This window comes from Henckelia pumila, chromosome 3, assembly GCF_033568475.1.
Source record: "Henckelia pumila isolate YLH828 chromosome 3, ASM3356847v2, whole genome shotgun sequence".
NCBI lineage: Eukaryota > Viridiplantae > Streptophyta > Magnoliopsida > Lamiales > Gesneriaceae > Henckelia > Henckelia pumila.
The window spans coordinates 84,162,937-84,180,328 of NC_133122.1; the positions used below are offsets into that span (position 1 = coordinate 84,162,937).

General features: G+C 34.1%; 1 protein-coding gene across 1 annotated transcript; it reads right to left on the minus strand.

The window, feature by feature from the left end:
• Positions 1–1,470: 1,470 nt before the first annotated feature.
• On the minus strand, positions 1,471–4,864 carry LOC140890751 (fra a 1-associated protein). The gene is made up of 2 exons (XM_073298773.1): positions 4,519–4,864; positions 1,471–2,107 (listed from the first exon to the last, which is right to left on the minus strand). The coding sequence occupies exons 1-2, from the start codon at positions 4,737–4,739 to the stop codon at positions 1,732–1,734; spliced, it is 597 nt and encodes a 198-aa protein (XP_073154874.1). The 5' UTR covers positions 4,740–4,864; the 3' UTR covers positions 1,471–1,731.
• Between the last annotated feature and the right edge of the window lie 12,528 nt (positions 4,865–17,392).

Here is a 17,392-nt window from a genome sequence, read left to right on the forward strand (position 1 = left end):
CCGGAAAATTAACGACAAGAATCTCGCCAGACCCGAAAAAATATGGATTTCAGCTGTTGTCCTTTTCTCACGTCTAAACACTTGATATTATATGAATTTAAAATGCTGAAAATAATTTTACTGGTTTTAAAATTAAAATCCCATGAAATCCTACCATTTTTGTGCAGATTTAATTTAGTTAAATGAAATCACATGAAATTCTATCAAATATCAATCTTATTTGACCAAACACTAAAATGGTATTTGAAAATTCAATCCCACCAAATCCCTTTTGCCAAATACACTGTAAGGCTTAAGTTAAGCATTTGATGCATGGGAGCTCAATACAACATAAAGATGTGTTTTTGTTTTCAATGTTCTCATTAATGATTCATAATTTGGTCCACACCACGTGGTCAAGTTTTATACCAAACCTCAAAACACTTGGTTATCCACTCACCAAAAATCAAATTTTTACACGAGGGTTTTGTTTGAAAAAGTACAAATTAAAAGTAATGATCATTAGTAGATTTTGATTGTTGGTAGTGCGAGAAAGACTTTTATCACAAAACACGCTTATTACCTCGAATGACATGGAATTAATGATAAAACGCGTCACCAAGTGTGTCATATATATATTGAATATTTATAGTGCTCCACTTTCAAACGATTTAATTTGCTAAAATGATACGGATATATGATATTAGCTTTTAAGGTTACTTTATTTTAGGTTAGTTTCTGTAATACTCGTGCTAAACGTGTAGTCGATAAGTTCAAATTTTGAATATTAACTATAAAATATGTTTTTTTTTTTGGTTAACTATGCAACTATTAATAGTTTGCGGGCAGATAAATTTGAGTCTAATAGATGAAAACAAACCGAATTAAATCAAATAATAGAAAAAATTACGATTCGAATTCGGATAAAATAATTCGGATGAAATTAAGTATATTAAAGTTTGAGCTCAATTTACATTCGAAAATTTCAGATACTTTAGCTCAGTTCTAAATATTTGAATCTATCCATTAAATATTTGGGCTACGTTTACTTTAAATCATGTGATTGGGTAAGGATAGAATAAAGTATGATTATTAATATAATTTGATAGGATAAAAAGTGATTATAGATAAATAATAATATGTTTAGTTGGATGGATTAATTTTGGGATTGAAATTATACTTAAGAACAGATTACGATTTTACCCTTTAGACTAAAAATCATCTCTCAATTCTATCATTAACGTATGACACCCCTAGTCCACATTCTAATCAGAAGTATATCATTTTTCATTTAATAATATCATCGGTGGACAATGGATCTTATTTTGTGATAAGTATGATCGTGGGCAAATTGCATTCGGCGACCCACGTTTAAAATCGAATGCAAACGGGAAAAAAAAAAAAAAAGAAAAAAAAGAAGGAAGTCACAGTCTAGCATAAAAAAAAAATGATATTGTCATTCATAATTATTTCAAAAATATAAACATGATAAAAAAACAAGAGAAAATACTCAATTACTTACCACTGTAAAATCATAGATCCATCACTACCTTATTCAACAAACTCCATTTTCATGTTCAATTAGAAATGTAAAACTACTATTACCATATGCCCCAAAAAGAAAAAAAAAACGCACTTCCACCGTAACCTACAAGAAATTTATATAGTCGTTTGCCATAAGAAATACCAAGATTAGGGCTCAAATTTATTATATATGACCTATGAACTAAAAGGTGTCCATCTAACCAGGCTTCAAACATCTTTCGCTAAACCAGAGAGATCGATCTCTTCATCAGAAGTTTTCTTGGTTTGAGCTGTGGTGCGAGGATTGCTTTCAATATGAATTCCATGCTTCTTGCGTGACGATGAAGAATCGCCATCATATATAGAAGGAAACCCAACTGAATTGAAAAACTCGTTCTTCATTTCTTCAGCTGCCTCGAAAAAACGACCAATGCCCCCAAAGAAATTACGTTCAATGGCTTCAATATCACCACGCAGCCCAGGGAAATAAGAGCTCGATGGAGGTCTGGGATCTCCCGAGTCTACAGAGAATTGCCCTTTAGCCATTTTGTCTGTGACATCTTCCTCGACGTATTCTTCAATAGATTCAATTACCTCACTGGGACTGAGTAAAAAGAATGCAACATAAAACTAATGTATTAATATCAGACAAGGTTTGCATACGGTAATATGTTTTGATTAGAACCTGAAAACAGATCCAACGGCAAAAAACATGGGTCTTGTATGGTATTGGTTCGGGGAAATAAAAGTAAACAGGGTCGTTCATTTTCCTTCTCTTTTCCAAGAACATATTTTTTCACTTTTGACATCTTTCCGCCTAATCAATACTTCAAAATAAATATTTTGCCACTTTCAAAAATAATATATCAAAAAGTTTTTCAACAAAAAAATATTATATTAAAACAAATGAAATATTTTGAATTAAATTTTACCATGATTCAATATTTATAATAAAAATTTAATTTCCTCAAAACAAAACAACTATTTTGCAGAATATTTTCCCGAAACTCCCAGAAACAATCCAAACAAGCCCAAGGTGTTTCTGAATCCCGAGCATGATAGGAATGCCAAAATTTGAGGAAAAAAAATCCAAAATTGCTACAGAATTCATGATTGGTTTGCATATTTATTCATAAGTTTATCAAATCAATTACTACGCAGTTAGTTTTTTAAAAGCAAACAGTGTCAAGCAGTTTGGTCTTCATCACCATGGCTTCATATGAGACTAATCTCAAACTCAATATGACTGAATTAAATCACAATTCTCCCCATCTTTCAATAAACTGAAAAAACGAACAAGTCTTGTAACCAGCATTCAATTGTTTGTTTCCTATAGAACGGCAATCCGACACATATTAGCTGTATCCTAATTAGATTATTCGATTTCCATTTTAAGGAAAATTGCCGATAATAAGTATGAAGATGACCCTAAGTCCCCAACATCTCCTTTTTCAACATGAGTTGCAAATTCCACATCGATTTTAATGGTGTACTTTCAAGAAAGGAAAGAATACTGTGTAGACACTTCCCGACGTGCAATCAAAATTTTATAATCCAATTTCAGTTCCTTACAAATTTGAATAACAAAATTATATTTCAAATCATTTAAAATATTCAGGTGGCCAACTTTAAGCATTATTTGAATTGAACGGAAGAAGGAATTTCATAAAGTTAATTGAAAATTCATAGAATACAATTTGCTAGGGGCTAGGAAGGAAGATAGTGATGCAAGATATGAACAACCCAAAACCTAAAATATAAATGAACTTTATAAAATTCCTTCTTCCATTCAATGAACTATGCAATAAATTTTTTTTAAACGTACCTACAAGATACGCTTTTTAAAAGGTATAAAATCCTAAAATCAAACTTTAATCCTTAAACTCTAAAACACCAGTCTATTAAGAAAACCTTCAATTTGACAAGGTATGTTCAGGTGAAGGATCTTCCCCTGATGGACGGGTTGGAGGTCTACTAATATAAATCAGGCTGCTTCAAGAAATTTTTGAGGCATCCATAGAAGGACCATTGAATAGTCGTGTTCTATAACTTAAAGGCCTAAACGTTACTCTGTACAATAATTACCCTATTTTTTTAAATTTTCATTTGTTCCCTAAATCAGCAATGAACTGCTGTATCATATGTCCCAGTTGAATACAACTGGATAGCATCTACAAAGTACACTTCATTTGTGTACACCAGGAGTTCTCATGCTTGGATTTAAAGGAATTTTTACCATGTCTCCGTGCAGGTAACTGAACTCTATGAAATTCGGTACAAGGCATACAAGATATAATGAAAACAATTCAATCAATAGACACAAGTTTAGTTTCTTTAAGGAACTTCAAAAAGTCACAGTTTCACCAAGTTTTCTCCATTTCTCTTAGGCTTCTGTACAGGTCTACCGTCCACCCCATGATTTTTTTAATTCCTCACAAATGGTTTTTTGCACAAGACATACAAAACAAGACTGGAAAGCATCGTTGCGTCCAGGTTGAAATTACAAATCACTTGAGCCTTGTTGTTACCAATATCAAGTAGAAGAAAGTAATGATCAAATCCAAATTATAGCTGAGGTGAAGGTCAGTGTTATGCCCCCAATAAATTCAAAAGTTTCAACAATAGTTGCTCCTTAAATCTTTTAAATAAGTCTTATGTCCCATTTTTCACTCACCACTTTGACATGCAAAAATTAGCCTATCCGTCACCATTTCAAACAAGAAGTCCAAACTTGAGACCCACACGGATACAAAACCTGATTGCAGCTCCCACAGGTAGTATAACAGAACACATAACAAGTGTTTTCTTCATCGGAACAATAATCTCACTGCAAGCCTAATTCATAAGATTCATAACAAATGAAAAAAGGCGGATTGTTTATGCATAAAATTAGCATCCTAAGGGACATCTGAAACCAGAATAAATTCGTCAATAGATCGAACGAACCCAGTGCAACACAAACCAGTATTTCCCCACCAAAACAATAATCTAAATTCAAAACTAGAATCTACGTACCTCCCGATGCAATCTTTGAAAATCTGTTCAGTGTTATTGCACTTGCGGATGAATTTCCCAGGCTCCACTTCCTCCGTGCGGCACCGTGACGTCACGACCTTGCGGGTGGCGCAGCGGTCTCCGCGACCCTCACCTTCACGGACCACCGCAGCGCTAAAATTGCTGCCGTCACCGGAGGTGGAAGAAATTTTCGAATCATCATGTTTCCACACCCAACCCATTGCTGAAAGCTGAAGCACCCTATTGAGAAGAAACTCTTGTGAAGATGAATTAATTATTTAATTTTCTTTTTTGAGTTTGGATCTTATCATATTTTTATACAAAAGAAAAAGGATTACAAGGTATATATTTCTAGGTACTAGTTGGTTCGATACAGTTGCTTCTGCCCCTTCCAAGTATTCATTATTCACGACTCGTTCTGAGTTATTTGCATTTTGGTACTTGTTTTATTGGTCTCAATATGCGACACATTTTAAATATTTCAAGAATTAATAATTTGATCAGAAAAATTACAAAATTACGCAACAAATTATATTATTTTTTGTTATAATTCTCAATTTAGCCTTCGATTTTTTACGTGGTCCTATTTTGTCTCTCATTTTTCAATTGATTCAATTTGATACTCCAATTTTTAAATACTTTCCGAAAAATCGATCCTTCCATCCAATTAGCTGTTAATTAAAATAGACGGGATGGAAATACATATTATGTTTAGTTCATCTTTCTCATTTTTTATTTAATCTATTAATCTATTCCTTTTCAATACTCACAAACCTTAAGCCCTTAATGGATTTCTTCATTACTTCTCTCATAATTAAGGGTGTTCATCGGTCGGTTCGGTTCGGTTTGGTTCGATTTTCGATTTTTTTATTTCGGTTTTTGGTTTTAGAAATATATAATCCAATATCCGAACCGTTTTCCTTCAGTTCGATTCGGTTTTCTACTAAAACGGTTCGATTATTTCAGTCGGTTAATTCGGTTTTGATACTATTATTTTAATTAATATTATAAATATATTTTAAAATATAATACGTTATTTTTTACATGCTTTCTTTTTAAAACTTTTAATTCAAAGTCTAAATGACTAAGATAAACAACAATCAACTAAAAATTATTAAAATAATTTTTTTTATCTATTAAATATCATCTCATAAAATATATAATATAAATAAATATATCAATAAAATTATTAATTTAATGAAATTTCAGTTTTTCGATCGGTTCGGTTTTGACATATATAATCCGAAACCGAACCAAATAAATTTCATTTTTAACATTTATATCCGAATTAAAATTTTCGATTTTCGGTTCGGTTCGATGTTTAGTTTTTTCGGTTTAGATTTCCATTTTTTTGGTTTTATCCGAAGTTTGAACACCCTTACTCAAAATACTTTAATTTTTCTTCTTCATTTGTTTTCTTCTTTTTCAGGAGAGTTGTTACTTTCTTATTGCTGGTTTTGCATATTAATAATTTAATTTCAGATTTGTATTTGCAATTTCTTTTATTTTGGTTGTTTCGAAATTCAATTTGGTTTTTTTTTAAAAAAAAAAATCATGGAGAATATATTACTTTCGGTTTTTTTATTTATTTTATTGAGTAATATCTTCTTTGGAATCCTTCAGATTTTGATAAGCCAAACCATATTTGACTTTTAATAGTTTTAACTTTTATGCTGAATTATTTATGCCAAAACATATTTGAATTTTAATAGTTTAACTATTGTTAAGAAAATCTCCATAATCATTTATTTTTAGAGGTTGCTAGTACTATCTTACAATGAGACAAACTTTTGAGGCTTAAATTATTGAATTGGGAAACTCGGAATAAACATTTATTTTATTTATTTGAATTTTTCAGTTTTAACATTTTTTTTCGGGATAAAACCCAAATACGTCCTCAAAGTTTCCTAACTTTCCCAAAAATATACTAACACTTTATTTGTTCCAATTATGTCCCTTATTTAAAAAATAGTTTCCTTAATATGTCCCCTAAACTAAAAATTGCCTATAATACCCTTATTATAACAATTATAATTAATATTTCCTTGGGGCTCAAAAAATGATATCAGAACCTAGGTAATTTTATTCAAACTTTATATTATTCGTTAAATCATACTTTTCTTTGTTGAGGAGAAGATTTTTTTACAAAATATGACTTCAAACGAAGGTTTGAATCAAGAGGATTTTATTTATAAAAAAACCTATAAACAAGTTAATCTATTCACAATAGATTACTTACAACAGGTGGTGATTACTGTTCTCAATTTTGAAGAGATAAAGAAAGATGATTTCTAACTATCAATTTTTAAAAATTACCCCAGATTCCTCTAAACTCTCTGAAGATATTAGAGAAATTCAAAAGACGATACAATATTACAACAATCAGCTGTATGAAATACCTCGGCAGATTGGAGAAATCCTTAAGAAACAAGAAGAAATTCTTGTAACTCTAAAAGATCTTCAGACCAAAATCATAAATCTAGATTACACTTCTAGTTCTAGAAAGAAAAATATAGGAGGAAGATTACCACTCTCGTTTGGTACCGAACCTCTGTTACATCAGAAAGGTAAAACAAAAATGGTTCAAAAACCTTTAACTGATGATGAAATAATGAATAATCTAATAAAAGCAGTATCAGAGAAAAACACTATCTGATGACTACTTTAGAAAGATTAAATCTCGAGGATCTACAAGATCTTGCGGATTCTTTTGCGAATCTCAAAGTAGTAGATCTAAAAATGAATTCCCCTGAGGGTGAACAACTCATAGGGAATCTCCCTATATATGTGGTGAAAACAGAAGAACCACATAGTGAGTTCCATGTTGGAGAAAATTCACATCCAGCAGGAACCAGATCCAGAAGGAGTAATATACCAATACATCAAACTCCTTATGGAATAAACTGTTTTAGACCCGTTACATCTATATGGGGTTATGTTAAACCTGGATGTTCTAGACTTCAAAAACAGAGAAGATCTCATAGATGATTGGACATCAGCTATGAGAATAGCAGCAGGAACTTTATATCTCAATAAAGAAGGATTTATCAAACTTCTGGAAATGAGTCTAATGGGATCTGTCAAGATAGCTTGGGAAATGACCATGCCAGAAACCAAGGAATCAATCTTAGTAGGAGAATCACTTAGCGAGATTGGAGGAAGAATGACCACCTTTTTTAAAGCACAATTCATAGGGGTAACTATTTCAATAATCAAGATACAGAGAAAAAGAGAAGATATACTCAAGCTCTGTATATCCTCGAGTTACATGATATCTGTTTAGTTGATGAATATATTATGTTATTCACCAAATACAGATGGAATTCGGGATTTGAAGAAAATGTAGCCATTCAGCTATTTTTCGCAAAAATGCCAAGCCCCTGAAGAGAAATGCTGATAAAAGAATACGTTCCAAGTAATCTTGATACATTGGCAAGACGCGCCTCCTTTTTGAAAGGAAAATTGGCGGAATGGTGCCATATAGCAGCATTACAAAAGAACTACAAAAAATAAGCATACTCCTCTATGTTGTAGAGAAAATGATCTCTCTACTGTTATAGGGATCGAATAGATCACAGGGATTTAAGAGGAAGAAATTCATAAATAATCCCTACAATAAAAGAATGAAAAGTTCTTGGAAACCAAGAATATTTTGGTCCAAACAAAAGACCATATCCTATAGATCATGCAGAAGAAGTGGACCTACAAGAGCATCCCCAGCAACAAACTCATCACAAAGTAGGCGAAGAACACCATCTAGAAAAACTTTCAGAAGAACTCATACGAGAGCAAGTGAAAGTTTCAAGGATTGCAATTGCTGGACATGTGGAGCTAGAGACCATATATCTACAAAATGTCCAGAAAACGAGAAAAAAGGAGTTAATCTCTTTGAAGCAACACCAGATATGAATGATGCGGTCTTCTTTCAAGATCTAGTCCAAGTATATCAATTTGAGGATATCCCCTCAGATGAAAGTATATACGAAGAAGAGATATTGTTTAGCCAAGAAGGATCTGAGGATGAATCAGAATCAGAATCAGAATCAGAATCAGAATAAAAAAGAAGTGTTTCGACACGAAACACACGAGAGTTTGGCTGGGTTTTTTAGTCAAACCACGATATCTCATAATATGGTCCAAAGGATTATGAGAGAAAATTCAACATTACAGAAGTACCAAGGATTTTCGGCAGGACAAGTAGAAAGAGTCTTAGGCAACCTAGGGCTTAGACAAAAAAGACATCATTTGATTTACAGAGTATCCAGAAGGGAAATGGCAATCCCTATAGAGCTAACAAATAATCAAATAGAGATGCAGTTAATTCCTTTTGAAGAAGTAAGAGAGGAATTACAAAAGATGAAAAGTGAAGTAGCAAGAACTATGTCTTGGATTCATATTGGAGCAATCCAAATAATGATCAAGGCAATTTTTAAAAAAGAAATAGATTCACCCATAGATATCGTAGTATGTGATAAGAGAATGGGGAATATCCAAGATGCTATTCTGGGTACGATCTTAGGAAATCTATGTGCAAGAAAAATTGTATGAGTTATTTATCCAAGAATAGCCTACAATTTAGCTGACAGTGACTTTAGTCGAGCCTTGACGTTGCATCAAAACTTCAAGGAAAAAAGATTAATGAAGGAATGTAATAGACCATATTCTATTACTTATCAAATTTCATATGCTCTTTCTAATACTCACCATTCTGAATTATTTATTAAAAATGAGTTTATTGAAATTCCAGAAATCTTTGGGAAAGTTGCTCAAGCAATATACCCGAAAAAAATCAAGTTTCCTTTAATTCAGAAAACAGACATTCAAATACAAGATAAACCGGTTCTATATAGAGACCTTAAAATAGAACCCCGAAGGTTATCTTTCCAAGGTGACCAAATGACAAGTCGAAGGTGGAAAAATCTCCTATTCAGGAAATTCCACCAGAAAAAAAAAGTTTTCAATAATAGGAAAACTTAAATCTCTAGAAGGATGGAAAGAAGTCAAAATAATATTCGAAATTACAAGTCACAGGAACCAATTTTCTTGTAACTCGATTTACTATTTAGAGCAGCAGGTAAAAGGAACTTACCAAGGATTAATAAATGTTGGTGAATTGGAAGTTCAAATTTCGGGGATCCCAGGAAAAGAAATAGATCAACTAATTCTTGGCTTAAAATTCCTGGAAGATCATAAACCATGGAAACGCCTTGAAAAAGGAATAGAGTTCATGGCAAAAGAAAAGACTTGGAGGATTCAATAAGAATTCTTTTCGAGATGGAAAAACAAGAGAATTGGATAAGGGACAATCCCTTAAACAGATTCGAAAACTCCGTTTACAAATAGAGGAAGAAGAAATTCTTGAAATTAGTAAATCATGAGCATGATTTACTAGAACGCATTGAAGAAGTAGTAATGAGTAACCATACTCTACCTTTTGAGGCCTTAGGAAAGCTAAGGGTGAATAGTCTTAATCGAATTACTGAGTTACAACACAGTCTGTTAAAGATGGCGGGGCCATTTAGTAATCCCTTTAAAAAATGACAACAAGTCCTTTCTCCATATACATTCCCATAGGAATGTTGTATGAACAATATAAGGCTGAATACTTTGCAACCTATATTGATTCAGGATTAGGAATTTGTACAGCAAAAAAAGGAGTCTTCCCTGAAGAATGTGAAGAAGAATTGCCAAAAATTGCTGGACGAGATTTCTCTCGAAGAATTTTAATTCTTTGCAAAGTAATAAAACAAGCAAAAATCCTTGTGGAAGGAGCAGGTCAAACACCTTGGTATAAGGTAAAGACACCATCAATCTATTTCCATGATACATGAGCAAATATCCTGTTAGAAAATAACTTCTTACAAATGTTTAAGAAGTATACACAAGACAATGAGTCAAGACGACTTATGTTCACTACAATTTGTGATAATAAAATTATCATTCAAAGACTAAAGGTTGCTTTTTATCGAAAATTGCCGATAATATTTCGCAGCCAGCGTGGTGATAAAGGACAACTCTTTCACCCAAAAATGAAAGATCCAAGAAGGTTTGGAGAAACCATGTTGAAAATAACAACAGAACAAGAACTCCAAACAGAAGACATGGAGCTTCTCAAGGTAACTCTGAATCACCGAGATATAAAGATAGAAAATAAGGTATCCCTTGAAGACGTCAAAAAAGGCTCAAAAAAAGTTATAACGAGCATCCTTTGGCATGGTGGGATAGAAATCAACTCAAAGCCAGTCTCACTCTAAAGGAAGGCAAAGAGTATGAACTCGTCAAATATAAGCCTATCCCAATGAACATAACAGATCAAAGGGATATGAGAATGATTATCAAGGAACATTTGGACCTTGGTCTAATCAAAGAAGGAGTTTCACCATATAGCAGCCCAGATTTTCTGGTCAGAAATCATGGTGAAATAAAAAGAGGAAAACCCAGGTTAGTTATTAACTACGAAGGTATTAATAAAATCCTGGAGTTTGACGGGTACTTCATACCCAGTAGAGAACACCTAATTAACTGTGTACGAAATGCTAGAGTGTTCTCAAAATTTGATTGTAAGTCTGGATTTTACCAGATTCGAATGGAAGAAGTCAATAAGAAATTCACAGCATTCTCTACTCCACAAGGACACTATATTTGGGAAGTTATGCCTATGGGATTGGCTAATGCACCCCAAATATTTTAAAGAAAGATGAATAATCTTTTTAAAGATTATTTCAACATCATGTTTGTTTATATTGATGATATTTTTATAGCATCAAAAAACATAGATGAACATGTTAAACATTTAGAGATTTTCTATAAAATTTGTGAACAAGAAGGACTGATTTTATCTGAAAAGAAAGCAGTCATAGCAACAAAGAAAATTGAATTCCTTGGAATCGAGATTGATGAAACTGGAATAATTTTACAACCCCATATTGTGGAAAAAGTAAAGAATTTTCCAGATAAACTCAAAGATATAAAACAACTCCAAATTTTTCTAGGAATAGTTAATTTTGCAGGGATGTTCATAAACAATCTGACAATGTATAGAAAGGTGTTTAGTCCTTTTTTTTTAAAAAAGGATGCAAGGTTTATATGGACCGATGAACATACTAAAGGGGTGAACCAATTAAAGGAGATATATAAGAATCTCCCAAAAATGGCTATACCCGTGGATGAAGATGATCTGGTGTTATTTACGGATGCCAGTGATGAATGGTGGACAGCAGTTCTTACTAAGATCACTCCGGATGGAGAAATACCATGCAGATACTGTAGCGGTCTTTTTCAGAATCTGAGGCTATCAGATGACATATCAACGAGAAGGAATTTTATGCAGTTAAAAGGGCTTTCGAAAAATGGTCATTATTTTTACTTGCTAAAAAATTCACTTTGAAGGTTGATAACACTCAGGTTAAAGCTTTCTTAAGAAATAAGATTGAATCTAAACCTGAAAAAGCTAGGTTATTAAGATGACATGCTTTTGTCAAAACTATATTTTTGATATTGTTATTATTAAATCTCATGAAAATATTCTTGCATATTTCTTAACAAGAGATGGAAAGCAGTGACGTAGATTCCATCATGAAAATGCAGAGGCATCTCAGGGAATACCTTGGGTTGCTTCAAACCAAGTTCAACCAGCTTGTCATAAGTGCCGATATGGCGGACAGGTTACAACAAGCTGATAGGATCAAAGTATCCAATCAAATCACAGGATGTATTCAAGCTCAAACTCAACTATGAGCTGCTATTCAAGGGCCAATTATGTGTGCCATAGAAAAACCACTAGTTTCTCAAAAACAAGAAATGTTAAAACCATTGGTTTTACAAGAACAAGAAATACAGTCATTGGTTGTAAAACAATATGTTGAGGATTCTAATACTCAAGAAACAAGCGCTAATCTATCATCAGCTTTTGATGATCTAGATAAAGCAACAATTGATGATGATAACTCATCAAGTCAACCCTCCGCCTCTGGGGTAAAAGAGGAAGAGATCAATCTTAGGCCCCACACTGACAAGGGCAAATCTAAGATTGATATTAACCCAGCTGTCATTTCTCCATTTCAGGTTTATCAAGAAAGATGGGAGAAATTAAGTACAAGAAGAGAAATCAACCCGATCACTTGCAGGGTTGATGTTGCAGGAATATATCCAAGGGTTTGGTTAAAATACAATGTCAATCCTAAGGATGTAAAGCTATGGTATGAATTTGGGGCTCTAACCTGAGTTTATACAACTTCACCAGGCTTTCAGGAAATATCACAACTACCAAAATGGATTCAGGAAGCAGTCCAAGAAACATGGGCAAATATTGATCATTTGTCCAGAGGAGATGTGATCGAGTTATACTTCTTTAGTGCAGCTCCAGAACCAACAGGTAAAGGATCACACGAGCCCTTTCATTTCATCAAGATAAGGAGACCTGACATGAATAATCAAAAATTTATCAAGGATCCTATATCTGAAGAAATACCATTGGTGTCCACCTTTGGAGAAAATGAAATTTTAACCAAAAGGGCATGGGGTATTTGGGTTTGTCTCACCGAGATGATAAGGTCAAGTTTTCGTTCAAATTTTATCAAAATTCTGTGAGCGGAACATTCTTGTTAAAAACAATGCAGGAAAAACTACGGCTTTTGCGAAAGAACTCTTCGAAAAGAAGAGGAACTTTTTGTGGAACAACAAGCTGCCGGGGAATAAAGAAACTCGCAGAACATTTTGTAACATGGCTCATATCAGAAGATGGTCAAAGAATATCTGCCCAGAATGTCCAAACCAAAACAGCCAGAATTCGGAAAAACCTTCAAACCCCAAACAGATCGAAAAGATTTTTTCGAGACAAGCAAAGGTGGACAGGGACCACAAAACCGCATTTTCCCAGGGGCCCACTGCAAAAGCAAAAGATGCACCGACAACAATAAAGAAGGCATGTGAGGAGAATAAATCCAAGAAAAAGTCAAGCATGTGACTCCTCCACTAGTAAAAGATGTCATCGAGCATTTGACTCCCACTAGCAAAAGATGCCATCAATAATGACATAAAGAATTCAAGACAGCTGTAAGATTCCCTGAAGTTTCTCGGTGAAACAAGTGGAACTTCGGCTATAAATACAAGATTTTGAGAAAGCTGAAGATATCGATCATTCCCTTCAGTTTTCTTACAAATAAATCATTGTAATATTTCTCTTTCTAGAATTGTATTAAGTTTCTATAATTTCATGTATTCCAAGAACAAGGCTACTATGAGTAGCTAAACTAGTTATCTCCTCCTCTTCAAAGGAGGTTGATTTATGTAATAATATGTTGTCTGAATAAATTTCCGAAGCTCTTCCCTATCATGTTATTTTATTTAAAAATTAAGCTTTTACCATACGCCCTAAGGTAGGAAACAAAATAGGGTTGTGCTAGCTGCTGCTGAAGGAGTCTGTGTCAAGAACCATCGGTTGCGATCGCATGGTTTGGTTGTGAGGAGCAACTTGTAAAACCCGGTGGACATAACCCGACAACAGTTTGGTCAAAGAGGTATTCAGTTTTATTTTACTGACGGAAGCATGATGGGATTAAACCTTTGAATATTAAATAGGGAAATAAAGGGTAGAATGGGCATTATTTAGTTTTAAGGACAAATTCAAGAAACTATTTAATGAATTAGGGATATATTTGGAACATGAAAAGTGAAAGAGATATAATACGGAAAATGGAAAAGTTACAAGGATATATTTAGGAATTATCCCTTTTTTTCCCAAAGGAGTATTAATGTGACATTAGACACTTCATCTTAAATTCGTTTCTGATTGATATACTTATAAAACAGATTGATGCGAAGATCACAAAATGATGTAGGACCCGGGTACTTCGTGGGTGAGAGCTCGGGCTGTGCGAAAGGGATTCTCTTGCTTTTTGGGAAGGATATTCTGCACACCAGAAAACAAAAAAATCGTAAGTGGAGCACCGGAGGATTTTTTGACGTCGCCACTTCGATGCTTAAGTCAGATTAAGATGTGTTGAATGGGTTTATCAAAAGAGAAGTATGTATTGGTAGTAAATACTGAGAAAAAGGTAGATATGTATAAGTCCAGATAACGTACCCAAGCCAAACCCAAAAACCGGGTATTTATAGATGATTCCGAATGATTACCTAGTATGGGTCTTTTGACAGCACTAAACGCAAGGTGATAGGATTTAATGCGAATTGACACCTCATGTAATTTCTGGGAGAAACCATGATGTTGCAACATGGCCTCTGAGCTGCATTCTTGTGGAAAAAGTTATCCTTCGTTATGAATACGTGGATTCTTCTCAACCATTAACAGTTCATGAGCTCGGCTTTTTGAATAACCGAGTCGATCTTTCCTAATACGCGCATTGCTCTTGCCCGAGCTCCGCGTCCCGACACCAAAAATCCCCATCACCTGTCAATAAGTCCTCTCATTCTCGTCCGAGAATAGCTTTCTACCCGGGCTCCCCCTACCCAGGCTCTTGATATCCACTCGGGTTTGGTGATATCCGAGAAACTTCACCGGGATATCACCAAACCTCCCAAAAATAGTCTGGCTAAAACCTGCTTTGCTGTCCGGATAAATTTGATCTCCAAACTCGAGTGACATCGGCCTTTCCTCAACATATCGGCTAACGGGAGTAGGGCTGACATGAGCCCAACGTCAGCCATAACTTCTTTATCGAATTGCGTGTCAGAAGCTGTCAGATGTCATTCAGTCTTCTTACGCACGCTTCCTCGATCTCTTCCGTTCATTCAAATTTCAACGGCCCAGATTACTCATTCCTAGAGTACTTAATCTCTTCTTCGTCATTCTCTTTCCTTAACCGTTTTCAATTTTTCTCCAAATCTTCCTCGCGATCGTCCCAGACTCCCTGTGCCCTCGCTCCGCTTCTTGCGATTCTCCGTTTTCTAAGTTTTCTCTCAAGTCGCATCCGTGTCTACGTCTACTTCATCTAATAGCTCGAGGATCTCCCCTTGAGACACCCCATGAGTGGCGATTCGAGTGATAATCATTCGGTCTCCGCCCACCCTTCTCTCCACATCGTAAAAGAATCCACAAAATCACAGTCCCGTCCCCTCCCTGCTTCTTCAAAACCGAAAAGAAAAAAGAAGAAGAAAGATTCTGAAACGTCCCTAAGCTCTAGAGATTTTTTTTTGAAAGCTATATATATATATATATATAATATCCATATATATATATTATACTTAAAATAGACTTAACATAAAATAATTTACATAAAATATATTTAGATGCAATTTAATTAAATAATTAAACATGCATAAAAATTCATGCAACTTAGACGTAAATACAATAACTCAAAATCCATGCATACGTAAACACATTTTCCTAAAATCCTCCAATCGTACAAACATAATTTAAAAAAATCCTCAAACCCATAGAATTAACAGAAATACTGACATGTGCAGAAAAATAGCATAATGTTTAAAAACTCTCAATATAATGAAAATGATTGAGCAGAAGGTCACGGGCGGACTAGCTGCATGGGCGCTCAGACGTCCTTACCATCAGTCGGGGCAATACGCTCATCATCCATATTATTCTCATCTGCACCCATTAGATCTAGTGAGCCTAGAAGCCCAACACGTTCTATCCGTATATAACAATATGAAGTCACATGCGTTTATCGTATTTATATCATAATATATGTATGATGCATGCTCATAAAAACTTATTCGTAAACACTTAACCATAATCATGGTCTTATTCTTAATCATAAGCATAACATAAATCTTAAATCATCATAAGACATCACATAATCATAAATCTTTCTGTGCAGGTTGTATCCATGAATGTGGCTCTTAAACATGAGCGATTGATCAATCTGAGAACCAACTTATGTGGCGGTGGAATCTCCACCTCTATGCCGGTAGTATAACTACCTCTGTGATGGTGATAAAATCACCTCTGTGCCACCACTAGGGCTGGGATACCGAACCAAAATACCAACGTTTTGGGATACTTTACCGAAAGTGTTTCGATATATAGACATTTTTTTGGTATATCGACTTTTTTTGGGATTTGTACGATATTAGTTTTGATATCGGTACCAGTATAAATTTATTTCATTCCAATATATTTTATACGGTATACCGAAAACCCATCCCTAGTCGCCACTACACCAACTCGCAAGCAGGTTTGATTCGTGACTCTTAATCATAATTGCGCTGTCACACCATTTCAACTTCCATAAAATATTCTTTTCTTAAATGCCCTTAATCATAATTAAAATAATCTTTCATGAATACAAGAACTTAAAATAAAAATCTTCATAATTTCATCATTTCATAAAACTTTGTCCGTAAATATATATTTAATTATTTTTCGTAGAATTTATACTTATACTTAAAATACATGCATAAATTAAATATATATTCATAGACCATTTAATTTTCATGGATTCGTTCGAGCTGCTGACCCCTAAAACTTAAGCTCATAGACTCTTAGATTGGTCCCTTAATTTACTTAGACTGGCCCAATTACTCAAACCAAGCCCATTAATTAAATTATCCCATAAACTTCATCAAGCCAATTAACACCTAATCTGACCCATTAATGCTAAGTTTGACCCGTTAATTTTCTAGCCCAATAACGCTTGGCCCGATAATTCTCATGGGTCAATAGGCCCATGAAGAATTAGTGGACTCACTTAAATTAATAAATTAGGTTCATTAAGCTAATTAAACTAGTCAAGCCTATAGACATTGAATTTACGCTTAATTAACTAATAAATTACCCAGACCTAAAATAAAATAACCCGAGCCCGTACCCACATGACTTCACCCTAAAACACTCCAACCCGACCCGAGACGACCCCTGCCCAAGTCCCTGATCGCTGCCCCAAGAGCTGCCCAAAAC